Here is a 22,500-nt window from a genome sequence, read left to right on the forward strand (position 1 = left end):
AAAGCTCAGGAAATATTTTTGTTATTTTGGACACATATTTAACCCCTTATTTCTGTTGGCACGAAACTACCTCCATACTTCCATTCATTTGCATACGTTACTGCACATTCAGACGAGTCCCGTGACACTTGTGGGGGGTCATAGAGCAAAACCGTTCGGACGCTACAGAAATTTTTGTGAGAAGACTGATTTTTTCGGGATGTCTCATGGTCTGACAAACAGCGATGTAGCTCGGCCACCTTCCACCGCAGTTGCTGAGTATCTCTAGCTTAAATTGACAGATTTTGATGGGGATTTTTTTTAAATGATGTTACTTAGATTGATACATGGGTGTGTCAGTAGACCCTTAAGGATGTATCAGTCGTCTTCCTCGAATGACGGGGATGATGACGCAACCTTCGCAAGAGGGAGGGAATCTGATTTCATTGGTCCTCAACTCGTGGCTCAGTCATTTCATTCAGGGTAGGCGGAGTTAGCCCGTGACTATAAGTCTATTTGGATTTTTTTTTTTTTAAACGTCTGCTAAATTGCATGTGTTATATCATGTAAAACTTGAACTTATGACCAGTACAGTGGTAAACACTGACACAGAGACAGGTATCATTCCTGGAGCTCCTCCTAGGAGCTAAAAAAACACCCTTTCAGACAAAACTACCACTTGTTTACCATACCCCCTTCTTTATGTATATCTGAAGGTGGTCAGGGGTTAAAAACACATTCCATTAAAACCCACCTGAAGACCTAGTCATAAAACCTACATTTTCACAGACCCTGTAAACCAAACAGTGCTGTATGTGTGAGGCTAACCCAATGGTTATTACGAGTAATTTGCTGAGGTAATTAACCCGTTTAGCAACCCAGTCTACGCTGCCCTTGCAGAGGACATTTCACATTCTGCAAACACACACACCGTCACCATGGTAACCGAGAGCTGTTAGCCTTGCACCACATAATAGCCTGGCCAACACACACACACATATAATACACCCGGACTAATACATTCACATCAGCATGTCTACCACTGTGTCTAAAACAAAGCCTTTTCTAATTGTTGACCATGTCGCTGCTTTGCCTTGGTTGGCAACCCTGTTGGCAACTAGTACATGGAGTCGCTGGGGGAGACAGAGGGATGGGTAAGAACAGGTACATGGAGTCGCTGAGGGAGAGAGAGGGATGGGTAAGACAGATACATGGAGTCGCTGAGGGAGAGAGAGGAATGGGTAAGAACAGATACATGGAGTCGCTGAGGGAGAGAGAGGGATGGGTAAGAACAGATACATGGAGTCGCTGAGGGAGAGAGAGGAATGGGTAAGAATAGATACATGGAGTCGCTGAGGGAGAGAGAGGGATGGGTAAGATCAGGTACATGGAGTCGCTGAGGGAGAGAGAGGGATGGGTAAGAACAGATACATGGAGTCGCTGAGGGAGAGAGAGGAATGGGTAAGAACAGATACATGGAGTCGCTGAGGGAGAGAGAGGAATGGGTGAGAACAGATACATGGAGTCGCTGAGGGAGAGAGAGGAATGGGTAAGAAAAGATAATGGTGGAACAACAAAGAGTAGAACAAAGAAATAGAGAGAGAGAGAAAGGAGAAGGGTTGTCTGCAACACAATCCTGCCTCGAGACAGGATTGATTCTCTGGCTGTCTGTAGCTAGCAGGAGATACAGAACACACACACACATACGCACACGCAAACACACACACACAGACAGACTCACACGTATTCTCTATCTGGCTCAGTGTGCAGCTAGGAGGAGGTAGTCCACATAAGGAGTAGTCCACATAAGGAGTAGTCCACATAAGGACTAGTCCACATAAGGACTAGTCTACATAAGGAATAGTCTACGTAAAGAATAGTCTACATAAGGACTAGTCTACATAAGGAATAGTCTACATAAGGACTAGTCCACATAAGGAGTAGTCCACATAAGGACTAGTCTACATAAGGACTAGTCTACATAAGGAATAGTCTACATAAGGACTAGTCTACATAAGGACTAGTCTACATAAGGACTAGTCCACATAAGGACTAGTCTACATAAGGACTAGTCTACATAAGGAATAGTCTACATAAGGACTAGTCTACATAAGGACTAGTCTACATAAGGAATAGTCTACATAAGGACTAGTCCACATAAGGACTAGTCTACATAAGGACTAGTCTACATAAGGAGTAGTCTACGTAAAGAATAGTCTACATAAGGACTAGTCTACATAAGGACTAGTCTACATAAGGAATAGTCTACATAAGGAATAGTCTACATAAGGAATAGTCTACATAAGGACTAGTCTACATAAGGACTAGTCTACATAAGGAATAGTCTACATAAGGACTAGTCTACATAAGGAATAGTCTACATAAGGACTAGTCTACATAAGGACTAGTCTACATAAGGAATAGTCTACATAAGGACTAGTCTACATAAGGACTAGTCTACATAAGGACTAGTCCACATAAGGAGTAGTCTACATAAGGACTAGTCTACATAAGGAATAGTCTACATAAGGACTAGTCTACATAAGGACTAGTCTACATAAGGAATAGTCTACATAAGGAATAGTCTACATAAGGACTAGTCTACATAAGGACTAGTCTACATAAGGAATAGTCTACATAAGGACTAGTCTACATAAGGACTAGTCTACATAAGGACTGGTCTACATAAGGAATAGTCTACATAAGGAGTAGTCTGCATAAGGACTAGTATACATAAGGAATAGTCTACATAAGGAGTAGTCTGCATAACGAGTAGTCTGCATTAGGAATAGTCTACATAAGGACTAGTCTACATAAGGACTAGTCCACATAAGGAGTAGTCTACATAAGGACAAGTCTATATAAGGACTAGTCTACATAAGGAATAGTCTACGTAAGGACTAGTCTACATAAGGAATAGTCTACAGAAAGGGTCTGTTTATCCCCGAACCCAACCAACCGTTCCAAGCCCTGTCTAAACAGACCTGTAGTCTAGCACTCTATTTGGGGAGATCTCCATCTCTCCTGGGGAGAGGAGAGGAGGGAGAGGGGGAGATAGCCATCTCTCCTGGGGAGAGGAGAGGAGGGAGAGGGGGAGATAGCCATCTCTCCTGGGGAGAGGAGAGGAGGGAGAGGGGGAGATAGCCATCTCTCCTGGGGAGAGGAGAGGAGGGAGAGGGGGAGATATCCATCTCTCCTGGGGAGAGGAGAGGAGGGAGAGGGGGAGATAGCCATCTCTCCTGGGGAGAGGAGAAGAGGGAGAGGGGGAGACTGTCATCCTCCTCAATCCCTCTATCATCCCTTCAACAGAATGGAGGGAGATCAAAGAGAGTAGAGAGATCAATAAAACCTACAGTTATTATTATATTATTATTATTGTTCTGTATTATATCAACCTTGTATCAATACAATCTCATTTTGAAACGATCTCGAGCTTGGGAGAGAAATGTCAGAGAAAATGGGAGACAAGAGAGGGAGAGGAAGAGAGAGAGAGAGAGAGAGAGAGAGAGAGAGAGAAGGGGGGAGAGAGAGTGGGGAGAAAGAGGGGAAGGAGTTGGAGGGGTCTGGCTGGTAGGAGGGGTCTGGCTGGTAGGAGGGGTCTGGCTGGTAGGAGGAGTCTGGCTGGTAGGAGGGGTCTGGCTGGTAGGAGGGGTCTGGCTGGTAGGAGGGGTCTGGCTGGTAGGAGGAGTCTGGCTGGTAGGAGGGGTCTGGCTGGTAGGAGGGGTCTGGCTGGTAGGAGGGGTCTGGCTGGTAGGAGGGGTCTGGCTGGTAGGAGGGGTCTGGCTGGTAGGAGGGGTCTGGCTGGTAGGAGGGGTCTGGCTGGTAGGAGGGGTCTGGCTGGTAGGAGGGTGGTCGTCTCATGGCAGCTGTGTGATTAGCGTGTCATTGGATTAGTGGCAGTGTGTGTGTGTGTGTGTGTGTGTGTGTGTGTGTGTGTGTGTGTGTGTCACTATTAGAAGGGCAAATCTCAACACCTCAAGAAATTAGACTGAACCGACTATCCTCTCCTGCCCCCTCCCCCTCCCCCTTCCATCTCTCTCTCTCTCTCTCTCTCTCTCTCTCTCTCTCTCTCTCTCTCTCTCTCTCTCTCTCTCTCTCTCTCTCTCTCTCTCTCTCTCTCTCTCTCTCTCTCTCTCTCTCTCTCTCTCTCTCTCTCTCTCTCTCTATATATATATATATATATATATATATATATCTCAAGACCCCCTCGCTCTCCATCTGCCCCTCTTTTCTAATCAAATCAAATGTTACTGGTCACATACACATCTTTAGCAGATGTCAGCATCCTCTTGCTCATTTCTGTTTTGTGTTTGTCAGCAAGCTGGACTGATGTCATAAAGCCTTCTGGCTGTCTGTCAATCAAAAAACTCAGTATACAGAAGCAAGAAGAGAGAGAGGGAGAGAGAGAGAGAGAGAGAGAGAGAGAGAGAGAGAGAGAGAGAGAGAGAGAGAGAGAGAGAGAGAGAGAGAGAGAGAGAGAGAGAGAGAGGGAGAGGGAGAGAGAGAGAGAGATGCTTAGATCACCCTCTAGTGGTGTTAACATAACACTACAACTTGCAACCTGCAATCAGTAAATATGATGTATTCCAGATGATATTAAACCTGTCCTTCAATTGAACACACACAGTGAACATGTGAACACATACGTGTGCATGTGAAAAACTGTGTCTTTACGCATTACATTTGATCGATTTGGAGAATTGTAATATATATCAGAAAATGCTTTTGTAATTATAGTAGCTTTTTCAGACATACAATTCTCCAAATCAATCAAATGTAATAAAGAAAATGAATTTATAATTAAAATAGCATAATAATATATACGCTAATATACACTGAGCATACAAAACATTAAGAACACCTGCTCTTTCCATGACATAGACTGACCAGGTGAATCCAGGTGAAAGCTATGATCTCTTATTGATGTCACCCGTTAAATCCACTTCAATCAGTGTAGATGAAGGGGAGGAGACAGGTCAAAGAAGGATCTTTAAGCCTTGAGACAATTGAGACAATTTAATTGTGTATGTGTGCCATTCAGAGGGTGAATGGGCAAGACAAAAATATTTAAGTGCCTTTGAACCGGGTACGGTAGTAGGTGCCAGGCACACCGATTTGTGTCAAGAACTGCAACACTGTTTTGTACCCTCAGTGTATATAATTATAGCATAATAATAATATGAATAGCATTTTCGGAGACATATTGCAATTCTCCATCTCAATCAAACGTAATGCCGAAATACAAAAAAAATGTGCGTGCACACTGTGGTCACACATGTCTCTTAGGAGCCTCTCAAGTCCAGACAGACATTGGGGATGTAGAGGCGAGAGGAAAGTGTTTGAATGAAGATATTTTGTGCATTTTCCACTCATCCTCACCAAGACTGAGAGAGAAGGGGAACAGCAACCTCGATGAGTCTATATAAGCAGTACTTCAACTAGTCTCGCGTAGCCATATCTCCAAAATCATGCTGTTGTTACGCCTCCTTTGGAGGTCTAGAGAATGTTGTATTATGCCCCGTACACATTGTGATGTATTCCATTATGGCTGGAACACATTGTGATGTATTCCATTATGGCTGGAACACATTGTGATGTATTCCATTATGGCTGGAACACATTGTGATGTATTCCATTGTGGCTGGAACACATTGTGATGTATTCCATTATGGCTGTTTACACATTGTGATGTATTCCATTGTGGCTGGAACACATTGTGATGTATTCCATTATGGCTGGAACACATTGTGATGTATTCAATTATGGCTGGAACACATTGTGATGTATTCCATTGTGGCTGGAACACATTGTGATGTATTCCATTGTGGCTGGAACACATTGTGATGTATTCCATTGTGGCTGGAACACATTGTGATGTATTCCATTATGGCTGGAACACATTGTGATGTATTCCATTACGCTGTGCTTCATCTTCACACTACTGGACAGAGAGCACGGGGAGGGTTTCACAACGCAAGACAAGATGGAGGAGAGCGTGGTCTCTCGTCAGAGATCACATTTATTTTGGGAGACTGCAAAATATGACCTTTTCATTCAAGACAGGAGAAACATATTGTTTCAGGTGATAATAAAACATGTTAAGTTTAGTTACTTTTTCCTCAACTTGTTTCTCTAACTTTCTAGCAAGTCAAACTAGCTTACAGAGCTGCTAGCTAGCTAGCTAAAAACCCTTCATTCCAGCTTACAGAGCTGCTAGCTAGCTAGCTAAAAGCCATTCATTCTAGCATACAAAGCTGCTAGCTAGCTAGCTAAAAACCCTTCATTCCAGTTTACAGAGCTGCTAGCTAGCTAGCTAAAAGCCATTCATTCTAGTGTACAGAGCTGCTAGCTAGCTAGCCAAAAGTCATTAATTCTAGTGTACAGAGCTGCTAGCTAGCTAGCTAAAAACCCTTCATTCTAGCATACAGGCCTGCTAGCTAGCTAGCTAAAAACCCTTCATTCCAGCTTACAGAGCTGCTAGCTAGCTAGCTAAAAGCCATTCATTCTAGCGTACAGAGCTGCTAGCTAGCTAAAAGCCATTCATTCTAGCTTACAGAGGCAACAGTAATATAATATAATTTGCTTAACAGTCAATTAGTATTATTTAACATTACTATTAAAATTGTAGGGACTTACAGGTACAGTGCCTTGTAAAGTATTCATCCCTCTTGGCGTTTTCCCTATTTTGTTGCATTACAACCTGTAATTTAAATGGATTTTTATTTGGATTTCATGTAATGGACATACACAAAATAGTGTTGTCCATTAAATAACAGAAAAATGGTGCATGCGTATGTATTTACCCCCTTCGCTATGAAGCCCCTAAATAAGATCTGGTGCAACCAATTACCTTCAGAAGTCACATTAGTTAAATAAAGTCCACCTGTGTGCAATCTAAGTATCACATGGTCTCAGTATATATACACCTGTTCAGAAAGGCCCCAGAGTCTGCAACACCACTAAGCAAGGGGCACCACCAAGCAAGCGGCACCATGAAGACCAAGGAGCTCTCCAAACAGGTCAGGGACAAAGTTGTGGAGAAGTACAGATCAGGGTTGGGTTATAAAAAAATATCAGAAACTTTGAACATCCCACGGAGCACCATTAAATCCATTATTAAAAAAATGGAAAGAATATGGCACCACAACAAACCTGCCAAGAGAGGGCCGCCCACCAAAACTCACGGACCAGGCAAGGAGGGCATTAATCAGAGAGGCAACAAAGAGACCAAAGATAACTCTGAAGGAGCTGCAAAGCTCCACAGCGGAGATTGGAGTATCTGTCCATAGGACCACTTTAAGCCGTACACTCCACAGAGCTGGGCTTTACGGAAGTGTGGCCTGAAAAAAGCTATTGCTTAAAGAAATAAATAAGGTATGGTGTTCACCAAAAGGCATGTGGGAGACTCCCCAAACATATGGAAGAAGGTACTCTGGTCAGATGACACAAAAAAATTGAGCTTTTTGGCCATCAAGGAAAACGCTATGTCTGGCACAAACCCAACGCCTCTTATCACCCTGAGAACACCATCCCCACAGTGAAGCATGGTGGTGGCAGCATCATGCTGTGGGGATGTTTTTCATCAGCAGGGACTGGGAAACTGGTCAGAATTGAAGGAATGATGGATGGCGCTAAATACAGGGAAATTCTTGAGGGAAACCTATTTCAGTCTTCCAGAGATTTGAGACTGGGACGGAGGTTCACCTTCCAGCAGGACAATGACCCTAAGCATACTGCTAAAGCAACACTCAAGTGGTTTAAGGGGAAACATTTAAATGTCTTGGAATGGCCTAGTCAAAGCCCAGACCTCAATCCAATTGAGAATCTGTGGTATGACTTAAAGATTGCTGTACACCAGCGGAACACATTCAATTTGAAGGAGCTGGAGCAGTTTTTCCTTGAAGAATGGGCAAAAATCCCAGTGGCTAGATGTGCCAAGCTTATAGAGACATACCCAAAGAGACTTGCAGCTGTAATTGCTGCAAAAGGTGGCTCTACAAAGTATTGACTTTGGGGGGTTGAATAGTTATGCACACTAAATTTTTCTGTTTGTTTGTCTTATTTCTTGTTTGTTTCACACACAAAAATATTTTGCATCTTCAACGTGGTAGGCATGTTCTGTAAATCAAATGATACAAACCCCCAAAAATACATTTTAATTCCAGGTTGTAAGGCAACAAAATAGGAAAAATGCCAAGGGGGTGAATACTTTCGCAAGCCACTGTAAGTGTAATGGTTTACAAGTTGCTAGCTATCCCATAAAACAGAAAACAACTTGTTCTGTGGTTTGGTAACTTGCTGTTCTATTGACGGACTTTGGCTGCACTAAAAACGATGCAAAGTTTGGGAAAATTAAATGTATGCATTTCATGATGGAGCCTATAACCGCAAGGGGGCGCTGTGATAACTTTTGTGGACGGTCCCCATTGAAATTAATGACATCCGACGCAACGCGACGGACTGCTCAGATGTAATGTAAAAGGCGCTTGAGTCGAAACGATTAGAATCGTCTGCTACATTTTTTTTGATTGGATGATACATTTCAAGAACCCTCCCCCCACATGCCCTTAAAAGGGGTGCTGCGTGTAATGTTTACTGTTTTTCCCGAGCCGATGAAGGCATTACAACTGCACTACAACAGGGATGTTATGGCATGTCTACCTACAGGCTATGGTAAAAGTTTATTGTGTCAAGTGTGGCCGACAGTTAAATTGTCTCAATTGTCTCAAGGCTTAAAAGTCACCACAAACACGGCATACGTCAACATATTTTGATGGGGTTTTAATAATTTTATCAGTGATTTCCTCACTCACTGTAGCTCCTATGGCACTAGTGGGCACCTTTGGAGCTCCACCCAAGCATTTGATTGGTTTGACGTGTTGCAAGGCGTCACTAGATTCCACCCCTTTGTAGCTACTTTCTGACTTGGACTTCACCAGGCTTTCCGAATAGGGAAGCCTGGTTCTCGATGAGGCTATACGTCAACTAATTCCTGGGACTTTAATGCATTTCTGAGCAGAGGGGTACACTACAAAGCAGGATCAATGAGATAGCCAGCTAACTTGTCCAAATGTTCAGAAATAACTAACTTGCCTAAATGTTCTGAAATAACTTGTAAAAATTTTAGAAAGATAAGCTTGAAATGGGCATGGTCTCATTGACTCAACAACTAAAAAAACAATTCCAAAGTTTAGTTTCCTTATTGAACCAAATAAAATCTATAATTATTTCTGGTTGTTCATCAGCTAACTCATTGATTCTGCTTTGTAGTATTCCCCCGTCTGGGTACAACAATGACAACACCGTGAGACAAAGCCCCTGAGAAGGACCCTTAGACCAGAACACTCGCAATAACGATAATAATCTCTAATCTGAGACTCTCTCTGAAACCAGACAGCTTCTTCCAGACACAACAGGTTATTAAGAACAATGTTATTGAATGGAGATCAATAAAGAGCAGGTTGCCAAGCAGTTAATAGCTTTGGGCCAGTAACTGAAAGGTCAAATCCCTGGGTCGACCAGGTGGAGAAAAAAAAAATATGTTGACGCGTCCTTGAGCAAGGCACTTAACCCTTATTGCTCCTGTAAGTCACTCAGGATAAGAGCGTCTGGTAATTAAAGTGTGATCATGTCTGTTTTGATTATCCAGTAGTATCTTATGGCGCTATGGTTACCGTCTGGCTCTCCAAGTTCAGGAAGCACGTCTCCTCTGAGAATAAATTGTTGGCGAAGACGGGCGGAAAAATAGCCTAGTGGTTAGAGAGGTGAGCCAGCAACTGGAGGGTTGCCGGTTTGAATCCTGGGTCCGATGGGAAAAAATCTGGTAGGAAGTGAGCTGTCAACCGGAGGGTTGCTGGTATCAAATCCTATATGCTGTTGTGTCCTTAAGCAAGGCACTTAAGCCCCCCACAACAACAGTTCCCAGTGTGGCAGCCCCCCGCACCGCTCCCAAAACGGGTATGTACAGTTGAAGTCGGAAGTTTACATACACCTTAAGCCAAATACATAGTAACTCCATTTTTCACAATTCCTGACATTTAATCCTAGTCAAAATTCCCTGTCTTAGGTCAGTTAGGATCACCACTTTATTTTAAGAATGTGAAATGTCAGAATAATAGTAGAGAGAATTATTTATATCAGCTTTTATTTCTTTCATCACATTCCCAGTGGGTCAGAAGTTTACATACACTCAATTAGTATTTGGTAGCATTGCCTTTAAATTGTTTAACTTGGGTCAAACGTTTCGGGTAACCTTCCACAAGCTTCCCACAATAAGTTGGGTGAATTTTGGCCCATTCCTCCTGACAGAGCTGGTGTAACTGATTCAGGTTTGTAGGGCTCCTTGCTCGCACACGCTTTTTCAGTTCTGGCCACAAATGTTCTATAGGATTGAGGTCAGGGCTTTGTGATGGCCACACTTTGTTGTCCTTAAGCCATTTTGCCACAACTTTGGAAGTATACTTGGGGTCATTGTCCATTTGGAAGACCCATTTGCGACCAAGCTTTAACTTCCTGACTGATGTCTTGAGATGTTGCTTCAATATATCCACATAATTTTCCTTCCTCATCATGCCATCTATTTTGTGAAGTGCACCAGTCCCTCCTGCAGCAAAGCACCCCCACAGCATGATGCTGCCACCCCGTGCTTCACGGTTGGGATGGTGTTCTTCGGCTTGCAAGCAACCCCCTTTTTCCTCCAAACATAATGATGGTCATTATGGCCAAACAGTTCTATTTTTGTTTCATCAGACCAGAGGACATTTCTCCAAAAAGTACGATCTTTGTCCCCATGTGCAGTTGCAAACCGTAGTCTGTCTTTTTTATGGCGGTTTTGGAGAAGTGGCTTCTTCCTTGCTAAGCGGCCTTTCAGGTTATGTCGATATAGGACTCGTTTTACTGTGGATATAGATACTTTTGTACCTGTTTCCTCCAGCATCTTCACAAGGTCCTTTGCTGTTGTTCTGGGATTTATTTGCACTTTTCGCACCAAAGTACGTTCATCTCTAGGAGACAGAACGCGTCTCCTTCCTGAGCGATATGACGGCTGCGTGGTCCCATGGTGTTTATACTTGCGTACTATTGGTTGTACAGATGAGCGTGGTACCTTCAGGCGTTTGGAAAATTGCTCGGAAGGATGAACCAGACTTGTGGAGGTCTAAAAAAAAAATTCAGAGGTCTTGGCTGATTTCTTTTGATTTCCCATGATATCAAGCAAAGAGACACTGAGTTTGAAGGTAGGCCTTAAAATACATTCACAGGTACACCTCCAATTGACTCAAATGATGTCGATTAGCCTATCAGAAGCTTCGAAAGCCATGACATCATTTTCTGGAATTTTCCAAGCTGTTTAAAGGCACAGTCAACTTAGTGTATGTAAACTTCTGACCCACTGGAATTGTGATACAGTGAATTATAAGTGAAATAATCTGTCTGTAAACAATTGTTGGAATAATTACTTGTGTCATGCACAAAGTAGATGTCCTAACCGACTTGCCAAAACTATAATTTGTTAACAAGAAATTTGTGGAGTGGTTGAAAAATGAGTTTTAATGACTCCAACCTAAGTGTATGTAAACTTCCGACTTCAACTGTATATGTGTCTTTCCGAGGGGTTGGGCTAAAAGCGGAAGTCAAATTTTGGTTGGACCATGTGTGACCAATAAGGTGATCTTATTCTTACACCACCTCCCTACACATCCTGGCCTTGCAGCGAGATGATGTCATTGTACAACAACCATGGATACCATGGATACGGATCTAATGCCTCTGTGGATAACACACAAAGGTTCCATAAGAATGCCTCGAGCCACTGCTAACAATCAGTAGAAATAGAATCTGCAGTGCTGGGATTGCTGAACTGGATCTCAAAATGTTTTTTTTGTTTTTTTGTTGTTTTTTCACTATGTGATGTTTAGAATAAATGATATGCAATGGTCCTGAATGTCCAAATACTACACGAAGAAGCCTGTTACCTCAATGCTTCTGCTCCATTGTAAAACCTTCCTCTCTTTCACCCTCTCTCTCCAACGCTCCTGTGCCAGCGTGGGTAAGAGGATCAGGTATGGCCTGGGTGCCAATCTGTTTCTGCTCTCTTGCCAACTGCTAAAAATAATTGTCATGAAGAACATGGCTTGACAACGACAATGGAGCAGGAAAAACCACCGACAGATCTGGGGACCAGGCTAGCGTTAGCCTGTATGTTAGAATGAATGGTAAAGGCCCTACAGATAACTACAAGCCATGTGTACTGTACTTATATAAATGGTGCACCAGAAACAGTTGCATAACTGAAAACCTGAGCATCCTAAACCTAAAAGCCATGTTAATAATGGTTGAGAGAGCAGAGCACACTTCTCTAATGGTTGAGAGAGCAGAGCACACTTCTCTAATGGTTGAGAGAGCAGAGCACACTTCTCTAATGGTTGAGAGAGCAGAGCACACTTCTCTAATGGTTGGGAGAGCAGAGCACACTTCTCTAATGGTTGAGAGAGCAGAGCACACTTCTCTACTGGTTGAGAGAGCAGAGCACACTTCTCTAATGGTTGAGAGAGCAGAGCACACTTCTCTAATGGTTGAGAGAGCAGAGCACACTTCTCTAATGGTTGAGAGAGCAGAGCACACTTCTCTAATGGTTGGGAGAGCAGAGCACACTTCTCTAATGGTTGAGAGAGCAGAGCACACTTCTCTAATGGTTGAGAGAGCAGAGCACACTTCTCTAATGGTTGGGAGAGCAGAGCACACTTCTCTAATGGTTGAGAGAGCAGAGCACACTTCTCTAATGGTTGGGAGAGCAGAGCACACTTCTCTAATGGTTAGGAGAGCAGAGCACACTTCTCTAATGGTTGAGAGAGCAGAGCACACTTCTCTAATGGTTGGGAGAGCAGAGCACACTTCTCTAATGGTTGGGAGAGCAGAGCACACTTCTCTAATGCTTGGGAGAGCAGAGCACACTTCTCTAATGGTTGAGAGAGCAGAGCACACTTCTCTAATGGTTGAGAGAGCAGAGCACACTTCTCTAATGGTTGGGAGAGCAGAGCACACTTCTCTAATGGTAAGCAAGGCAACTCTGTCGTGGCTGTAAGGGACTGCCATGGACTGGTGGCCCGCGGTTTATTTGGCCCCCCAAGTTAATTTTTTCAATATTTTTTTTATTGTTTGGACATAAAAGACTGTAAAAGCACCCGTAAATCAGCTCCAATTGATTTTACTTTTGGAAATCTGTTCCCAAGTATTCCCACGCATAAGAGAGAGACACGTGATCGTATACACATGTAAGCAAGGTTTGAAATGATTATGTATTAGTCAGATATCATATCTGTTTGGGGTCCTTGGGTCAATTTGCAGTCTACAAATTATTTGTAATTATGTTTCGGCCCCCCAACCATCCGCTCAAGAAAAACATCGGCCCGTGACTGAATCTACATTTTAGTCATTTAGCAGACGCTCTTATCCAGAGCGACTTACAGTTAGTGAATGCATACATTTTCATACTGGCCCCCCGTGGGAAACGAACCCACAATCCTGGCGTTGCAAGCGCCATGCTCTACCAACTGAGCTATGGGGGACTAGTTGATGATCCCTGTTGTAAGCATTCACAATACCTAAACCATCCACTAGCAATGTAGCTATAGCTTCTTACCTCAGCAGCTACAGTTTTACATCTGGATAATCAAGCAGTCGAGAAAATGTTATATTATCTGGCCTCACACACAGAGAGCACACACACAGAGGTACTGATAACAATCTCACCTCGCAGACCTCACACACACAGAGGTACTGATAACAATCTCACCTCACAGACCCCTCCACACCTCACACACGGAGGTACTGATAACAATCTCACCTCACAGACCCCTCACACAGAGGTACTGATAACAATCTCACCTCGCAGACCTCACACACACAGAGGTACTGATAACAATCTCACCTCACAGACCCCTCCACACCTCACACACGGAGGTACTGATAACAATCTCACCTCACAGACCCCTCACACAGAGGTACTGATAACAATCTCACCTCACAGACCCCTCACACAGAGGTACTGACAACAATCTCACCTCACAGACCCCTCCACACCTCACACACGGAGGTACTGATAACAATCTCACCTCACAGACCCCTCACACAGAGGTACTGATAACAATCTCACCTCACAGACCCCTCACACAGAGGTACTGATAACAATCTTACCTCACAGACCCCTCCACAGACTTCTCCACAGACCCCTCCACAGACCCCTCCACAGACCCCTCCACAGACCCCTCCACAGACCCCTCCACAGAACCCTCCACAGACCCCTCCACAGACCTCTCCACAGACCCCTCCACAGACCCCTCCACAGACCTCTCCACAGACCTCTCCACAGACCTCTCCACAGACCCCTCCACAGACCCCTCCACAGCTCTCCGCTCTACTGAGGCTACTTCCCCTGTCACTAAGCCTGGCCCATATTCTCCTGTGCTCCTCAGATATAAATAACTCCCACACTCTCTCTCTCTCTCTCTCTCTCTCTCTCTCTCTCTCTCTCTCTCTCTATTCCCCCTCTCTCTCTCTCTCTCTCTCTCTCTCTCTCTCTCTCTCTCTCTCTCTCTCTCTCTCTCTCTCTCTCTCTCTCTCTCTCTCTCTCTCTCTCTCTCTCTCTCTCTCTCTCTCTCTCTCTCTCTCTCTCTCTCTCTCTCTCTCTCTCTCTCTCTCTCTCTCCTCACTGCAGAGGTGCCCATCTTCTCCTAGCAAAACATTTCTGTCTCCTCCTTTAGAAAGCATCCCAGTCATCCTAATCCTCACAGCCTGCCCATAGCAGTGTTATTTATATATTACAGTTTCACACACTATTTTGAAACGTATCTATAGCAGAACAGCAATGATCAAAAGCATAAATACATTTATAGAACTTCGGATCATCAGTGAATACAAAATGCCCTGTTAAGTGTTTTCTTCACAGAATATTAACACATTTTGTTTTAAATCGGAAGAGAAATGTGTGCAGTTGTGTTCACTGTTTCCATCAACCAGTAAATGCTACTACATGACATTCTAGATCAACCCATCAGTGCCATACCATGTACAATATAGGTAAAGATCTAGCCAAGCTATCTTATTGTTAGGATTTTTTTATATTTTTTTTACAATATTGCGTACATGCAGAGATGCAGAGAATTAAGTCATCATCTCCAACATTGTGACCTTCCATTATAGAGCGTTGCTTTGGTGTGGATTGAGGCCTATGCATTCATATCAGTTGTGTTCCTCCATTTGAATTCCCCTTTCCTTATTTCTATTGTGGATTGTGTTTCTGTGAACCAGTGGAAAGTCTACAACGCTATGAGCAAATCAGCCTATGTATTGATTACATGTATTTGGATAGTGATGATACCGATGAATGAATCCTGCTTATTTTATTAATATTTTTTTTATGAGGAATAATATTTGATTTGATGTGTATGAAATTGTTTGGTGAACTATACACTACATGACCAAAAGTATGTGGACACCTGCTCGTCCAACATCTCATTCCAAAATCATGGGCATTAATATGGAGTTGGTCCCCCCTTTGCTGCTATAACAGCCTCCACTCTTCTGGGAAGGCGTTCCACTAGATTTTACATTTACATTTTAGTCATTTACAGGTAGTGAGTGCATACATTTTCATACTAGATGTTAGAACATTGCTGAAGGGACTTGCTTCCATTCAGCCACAAGACCATTAGTGAGGTCGGGCACTGGCCTGGCTCACAGTCATGCGTTCCAATTCATTCCCAAAGGTGTTCGATGGGGTTGAGGTCAGGGCTCTGTGCAGGCCAGTCAAGTTCTTCCACACCGATCTCGACAAACCATTTCTGTATGGACCTCGCTTTGTGCACAGGGGGCATTGTCATGCTGAAACAGGAAAGAGCCTTCCGCAAACTGTTGCCACAAAGTTGGAAACAGAGAATCGTCTAGAATGTCATTGTGAGCTGTAGCGTTCAGACCTGTATTTGTAGCGTTCAGACCTGTATTTGTAGCGTTCAGACCTGTATTTGTAGCGTTCAGACCTGTATTTGTAGCGTTCAGACCTGTATTTGTACCGTTCAGACCTATATTTGTAGCGTTCAGACCTGTATTTGTAGCGTTTAGACCTGTATGCTGTAGCGTTCAGACCTGTATTTGTAGCGTTCAGACCTGTATTTGTAGCGTTCAGACCTGTATTTGTAGCGTTCAGACCTGTATTTGTAGCGTTCAGACCTGTATTTGTAGCGTTCAGACCTATATTTGTAGCTGTTCAGACCTGTATTTGTAGCGTTTAGACCTGCATGCTGTAGCGTTCAGACCTGTATTTGTAGCGTTCAGACCTGTATTTGTAGCGTTCAGACCTGTATTTGTAGCGTTCAGACCTGTATTTGTAGCGTTCAGACCTGTATTTGTAGCGTTCAGACCTGTATGCTGTAGCGTTCAGACCTGTATTTGTCATTCTGACAGTTTAGTTTGGATAAATGTAGTTATGTTTTTAGAAGTTCTGTTCTGCAAAAGGCCACAGAGTTTGGAAATCGGCAACATTGTTCCAAAAAAATACGTGATTGAGAAAAATTCGCCACTCAGATACAGATGCATGCAGGTTACATACACATTGTGTATACTTCCACATATCTCTTCATTCCCACAACATGCAGTCCATTCACACACACACAATTGTACATGCTGCCGTCCGTGGTCCCATCCTCATTTTCATCACAAAGCAAAACAACATCTCTTTCTCTCTCTCTCTCTCTCTCTCTCTCTCTCTCTCTCTCTCTCTCTCTCTCTCTCTCTCTCTCTCTCTCTCTCTCTCGCCCCCCCCCCCCCCCCCCCCCCCTCCTCTCTCTCTCTCTCTCTCTCTCTCTCTCTCTCTCTCTCTCTCTCTCTCTCTCTCTCTCTCTCTCTCTCTCTCTCTCTCTCTCTCTCTCTCTCTCTCTCTCCTCACTGCAGAGGTGCCCTCCTTCTCCTAGCAAAACATTTCTGTCTCCTCCTTTAGAAAGCATCCCAGTCATCCTAATCCTCACAGCCTGCCCATAGCAGTGTTATTTATATATTACAGTTTTACACACTGTTTTGAAACGTATCTATAGCAGAACAGCAATGATCAAAAGCATAAATACATTTATAGAACTTCGGATCATCAGTGAATACAAAATGCCCTGTTAAGTGTTTTCTTCACAGAATATTAACACATTTTGTTTTAAATCGGAAGAGAAATGTGTGCAGTTGTGTTCACTGTTTCCATCAACCAGTAAATGCTACTACATGACATTCTAGATCAACCCATCAGTGCCATACCATGTACAATATAGGTAAAGATCTAGCCAAGCTATCTTATTGTTAGGATTTTTTTTTTTTTACAATATTGCGTACATGCAGAGATGCAGAGAATTAAGTCATCATCTCCAACATTGTGACCTTCCATTATAGAGCGTTGCTTTGGTGTGGATTGAGGCCTATGCATTCATATCAGTTGTGTTCCTCCATTTGAATTCCCCTTTCCTTATTTCTATTGTGGATTGTGTTTCTGTGAACCAGTGGAAAGTCTACAACGCTATGAGCAAATCAGCCTATGTATTGATTACATGTATTTGGATAGTGATGATACCGATGAATGAATCCTGCTTATTTTATTAATATTTTTTTTTATGAGGAATAATATTTGATTTGATGTGTATGAAATTGTTTGGTGAACTATACACTACATGACCAAAAGTATGTGGACACCTGCTCGTCCAACATCTCATTCCAAAATCATGGGCATTAATATGGAGTTGGTCCCCCCCTTTGCTGCTATAACAGCCTCCACTCTTCTGGGAAGGCGTTCCACTAGATTTTACATTTACATTTTAGTCATTTACAGGTAGTGAGTGCATACATTTTCATACTAGATGTTAGAACATTGCTGAAGGGACTTGCTTCCATTCAGCCACAAGACCATTAGTGAGGTCGGGCACTGGCCTGGCTCACAGTCGGCGTTCCAATTCATTCCAAAGGTGTTCGATGGGGTTGAGGTCAGGGCTCTGTGCAGGCCAGTCAAGTTCTTCCACACCGATCTCGACAAACCATTTCTGTATGGACCTCGCTTTGTGCACAGGGGGCATTGTCATGCTGAAACAGGAAAGAGCCTTCCGCAAACTGTTGCCACAAAGTTGGAAACAGAGAATCGTCTAGAATGTCATTGTGAGCTGTAGCGTTCAGACCTGTATTTGTAGCGTTCAGACCTGTATTTGTAGCGTTCAGACCTGTATTTGTAGCGTTCAGACCTGTATTTGTAGCGGTTCAGACCTGTATTTGTACCGTTCAGACCTATATTTGTAGCGTTCAGACCTGTATTTGTAGCGTTTAGACCTGTATGCTGTAGCGTTCAGACCTGTATTTGTAGCGTTCAGACCTGTATTTGTAGCGTTCAGACCTGTATTTGTAGCGTTCAGACCTGTATTTGTAGCGTTCAGACCTGTATTTGTAGCGTTCAGACCTATATTTGTAGCGTTCAGACCTGTATTTGTAGCGTTTAGACCTGTATGCTGTAGCGTTCAGACCTGTATTTGTAGCGTTCAGACCTGTATTTGTAGCGTTCAGACCTGTATTTGTAGCGTTCAGACCTGTATTTGTAGCGTTCAGACCTGTATTTGTAGCGTTCAGACCTGTATGCTGTAGCGTTCAGACCTGTATTTGTCATTCTGACAGTTTAGTTTGGATAAATGTAGTTATGTTTTTAGAAGTTCTGTTCTGCAAAAGGCCACAGAGTTTGGAAATCGGCAACATTGTTCCAAAAAAATACGTGATTGAGAAAAATTCGCCACTCAGATACAGATGCATGCAGGTTACATACACATTGTGTATACTTCCACATATCTCTTCATTCCCACAACATGCAGTCCATTCACACACACACAATTGTACATGCTGCCGTCCGTGGTCCCATCCTCATTTTCATCACAAAGCAAAACAACATCTCTTTCTCTCTCTCTCTCTCTCTCTCTCTCTCTCTGTCTCTCTCTGCCCTCTCTCTCTCTCTCTCTCTCTCTCTCTCTCTCTCTCTCTCTCTCTCTCTCTCTCTCTCTCTCTCTCTCTCTCTCTCTCTCTCTCTCCATTCAGTCACTCTGTGGCCTCTCAACCATACAGAGGTCCATGGGTGTGCTCATGGTCATAAATCATGGGTTTGGATAGCGAATGGATATGGGCCACAAAAGCCTTTGGTGATGAGTACAATACCCAGTATGCATGGAGGAGATCCACAACAATCACAATAGCAGTAACAGTATCAGCATACTCCAGACATAGTCCCTGTCTCTCCAGCCCAGGCGGATCGGACCAGGCATCAGAACTCATATGCATGGATATCCACACAATCAAAACAACAAGACAGCCCAGTCCAACCGGAACTCAGAACCAAAAACCCGGAACACAGAACTCAGGCATCAGAACTCACATGGTCTCCGTATGCTCCTTAGTTAGACCGGGGAACTGTCCATCTTCCAGGGACTGCTCAGCTCCCATTCTCCTCCACAGCTAGGTCCTTCTCTGCCACCCCCCCCCCACTGTCCTCCTGATGCTCCTGATGCTCCACCAACACCCGCCACATCCAGTCGCTCCCCCTCCTCAGAGGGAGAGTGTGTCGGGACTGTGAGCGCGAAGCAGCCGATGAGATCTCTGGTGTGTGTTACCTTGCTGCACTGCGGTGGAGGAGAGGAGCGGACGCTCACATCCGGAGAAGAGATTTAGGACCGTCTGATTCCTTCTTTCATTCAGTCCACCCTGTTCTATCTTTCTCTCTCTTTCTCTCTCTCTCTCTCTCTCCCAGTCTCGTTGCTTCTCACTCTCTCTGTTGTTATGGTTCCTTTTCTCACAGCCTCTCCTCTAGTCTCGCTGTCATTCTCTGTCTGTATATCTGTCTACATCACAGTCTCTGTCTGATATAACAACACCAGCAGCCGTAGTGTAGAGCGATGCAGCAGAACGCGTGAGATAAAATCCCCCAAACAAAAAAATGGATGACAGGAATAAAATGATATTCTCTCTCTCTCTGTCTCTCTGAAGCGCCTGTTTGGATGGTAGCTTGATGATGTCGCTGAGTCTGCTGTGTATCTGCTGCTCGCTGCCTCCTCCCCCTCTCCTCCCCACCCCCCCCACCCCCCATCTCCTCAGCTCCCCCTGAGAGACCAGACGCCTTTTTACCGTCCGTTACTCCAACGGTGCAGGGCAGACTAACAGCAGAGACAAACAGCAGAGTGACCAGTGCTCTCAATCTCTTTCTCTTTGTCTCTCTCTCTCTCTTTCTTTCTCCCCTATCTGTTTCCCTCTTTCCCTCTCTCCCCCACTGTGTATCCTTCCCCTCCCTCATGCGCTCTCTCTTTCTCTCTCTCTTTCAATTCAAAGGGCTTTGAAATAAATAATAAACAATAGTGAAATGATCAATCAAAAATGAAACTAATCATTACACTCAAAAGCTCCAAATGAATAAATGTCATATTATGTCTATATACAGTGTTGTAACGATGTGCAAATAGTTAAAGTACAAAAGGGAAAATAAATAAACATAAATATTACGCTCTCTCTCTCTCTCTCTCTCTCTCTCTCTCTCTCTCTCTCTCTCTCTCTCTCTCTCTCTCTCTCTCTCTCTCTCTCTCTCTCTCTCTCTCTCTCTCTCTCTCTCTCTCTCTCTCTCTCTCTCTCTCTCTCTCTCTCTCTCTCTCTCTCTCTCTCTCTCTCTCTCTCTCTCTCTCTCGTCAGAATCCCCCTCTCCCTGCCCGGTGAGTGGAGTAAGGAGCATAGTGAGTGTGTCATTGTGTGTGTGTGAATGTGTTATTGTGGGTGTGTCTCTCCTTTTCACACAATGGAAGCTTCCAGCTCAGCCCCAGCTCAGTTGCAGCGTGGCTAACCAGGAGGTAAAGAATTGAGCCTGAGAAAGTGGTTGGGAATGTGTAGCTATTATACCCCTCTCCTTTCCCTCTCTCTCTCTTTCTGTTTCTGTCTGTTACTCCCTCCTCCTTTCTGTCTAACTCCCCTCCCTCCCTCTCTCCCTCTCAGTTTCTCTCTCCCTCTACCTCCTCCCTCTCTCCCGCTCTGTTTCTCTCTCTACCTCCCCTCCCTCCCTCTCTCCCTCTCTGTTTCTCTCTCTCTCTCTACTTCCCCTCCCTCCCTTTCTGTTTCAATTTAATTTCAATTCAATTTAAGGGCTTTATTGGGAAACATATGTTTAAATTGCCAAAGCAAGTGAAATGGATAAACAAAAGTGAAGTGACTGTAAGTCATGACTGTAAGTCGCTTTGGATAAAAGCGTCTGCTAAATGGCATATTATTATTATATTATTATTATTATTAAGTGAACAGTAAACATTACACTCACAAGTTCCAAAAGAATAAAGACATTTCAAATGTCATATTATGTCTATATACAGTGTTGTAATGATGTGCAAATAGTTAAAGTACAGAAGGGAACATAAATCAACATAAATATGGGTTGTATTTACAATGGTATTTGTTCTTCACTGGTTGCCCTTTTCTTGTGGCAACAGGTCACAAATATTGCTGCTGTGATGGCACACTGTGGTATTTCAACCAATAGACATGGGAATTTATCAAAATTGGGATCAGTGTAATATGAGGGAAATATGTGTCTCTAATAAATCAAATCAAATCAAATCAAATTTTATTGGTCACATGCGCCGAATACAACAAGTGCAGACATTACAGTGAAATGCTTACTTACAGCCCTTAACCAACAGTGCGTTTATTTTAAACAAAAAAAGTAAGAATAAAACAACAACAAAAAAAAAAAGTGTTGAGAAAAACAAAGAGCAGAAGTAAAATAAAGTGACAGTAGGGAGGCTATATATACAGGGGGTAACGGTGCAGAGTCAATGTGCGGGGGCACCGGCTAGTTGAGGTAGTTGAGGTAATATGTACATGTGGGTAGAGTTAAAGTGACTATGCATAAATACTTAACAGAGTAGCAGCAGCGTAAAAAGGATGGGGTGGGGGGGCAGTGCAAATAGTCCGGGTAGCCATGATTAGCTGTTCAGGAGTCTTATGGCTTGTGGGTAGAAGCTGTTGAGAAGTCTTTTGGACCTAGACTTGGCACTCCGGTACCGCTTGCCGTGCGGTAGCAGAGAGAACAGTCTATGACTAGGGTGGCTGGAGTCTTTGACAATTTTGAGGGCCTTCCTCTGACACCGCCTGGTATAGAGGTCTTGGATGGCAGGGAGCTTTGCCCCAGTGATGTACTGGGCCGTACGCACTACCCTCTGTAGTGCCTTGCGGTCAGAGGCCAAGCAGTTGCCATACCAGGCGGTGATGCAACCAGTCAGGATGCTCTCGATGGTGCAGCTGTAGAATTTTTTGAGGATCTGAGGACCCATGCCAAATCTTTTTAGTCTCCTGAGGGGGAATAGGCTTTGTCGTGCCCTCTTCACGACTGTCTTGGTGTGCTTGGACCATGATAGTTCGTTGGTGATGTGGACACCAAGGAACTTGAAGCTCTCAACCTGTTCCACTACAGCCCCGTCGATGAGAATGGGGGCG

The 22,500-nt window shown here is 43.8% G+C and overlaps 1 protein-coding gene across 8 annotated transcripts in view; it reads right to left on the bottom strand.

Moving 5' to 3' along the window:
- The window catches only part of tacc2 (transforming, acidic coiled-coil containing protein 2), a 272,493-nt gene that overhangs the window by 91,552 nt on the left and 158,441 nt on the right, over positions 1-22,500 (bottom strand). Inside the window, exon 1 of one of the 8 annotated variants that reach the window (XM_041893682.2) lies at positions 19,409-20,081. The exons of the other annotated variants lie outside the window; for them this stretch is intronic. Coding sequence (XP_041749616.2) covers positions 19,409-19,476 — 68 coding nt within the window. The 5' untranslated portion in view covers positions 19,477-20,081. Of the gene's footprint in view, positions 1-19,408; positions 20,082-22,500 lie in introns of those variants that run through there. 8 annotated transcript variants of the gene reach the window in all.

The sequence above is a fragment of the Coregonus clupeaformis genome, chromosome 1, assembly GCF_020615455.1.
Source record: "Coregonus clupeaformis isolate EN_2021a chromosome 1, ASM2061545v1, whole genome shotgun sequence".
In the NCBI taxonomy this organism is placed as follows: Eukaryota; Metazoa; Chordata; class Actinopteri; order Salmoniformes; family Salmonidae; genus Coregonus; species Coregonus clupeaformis.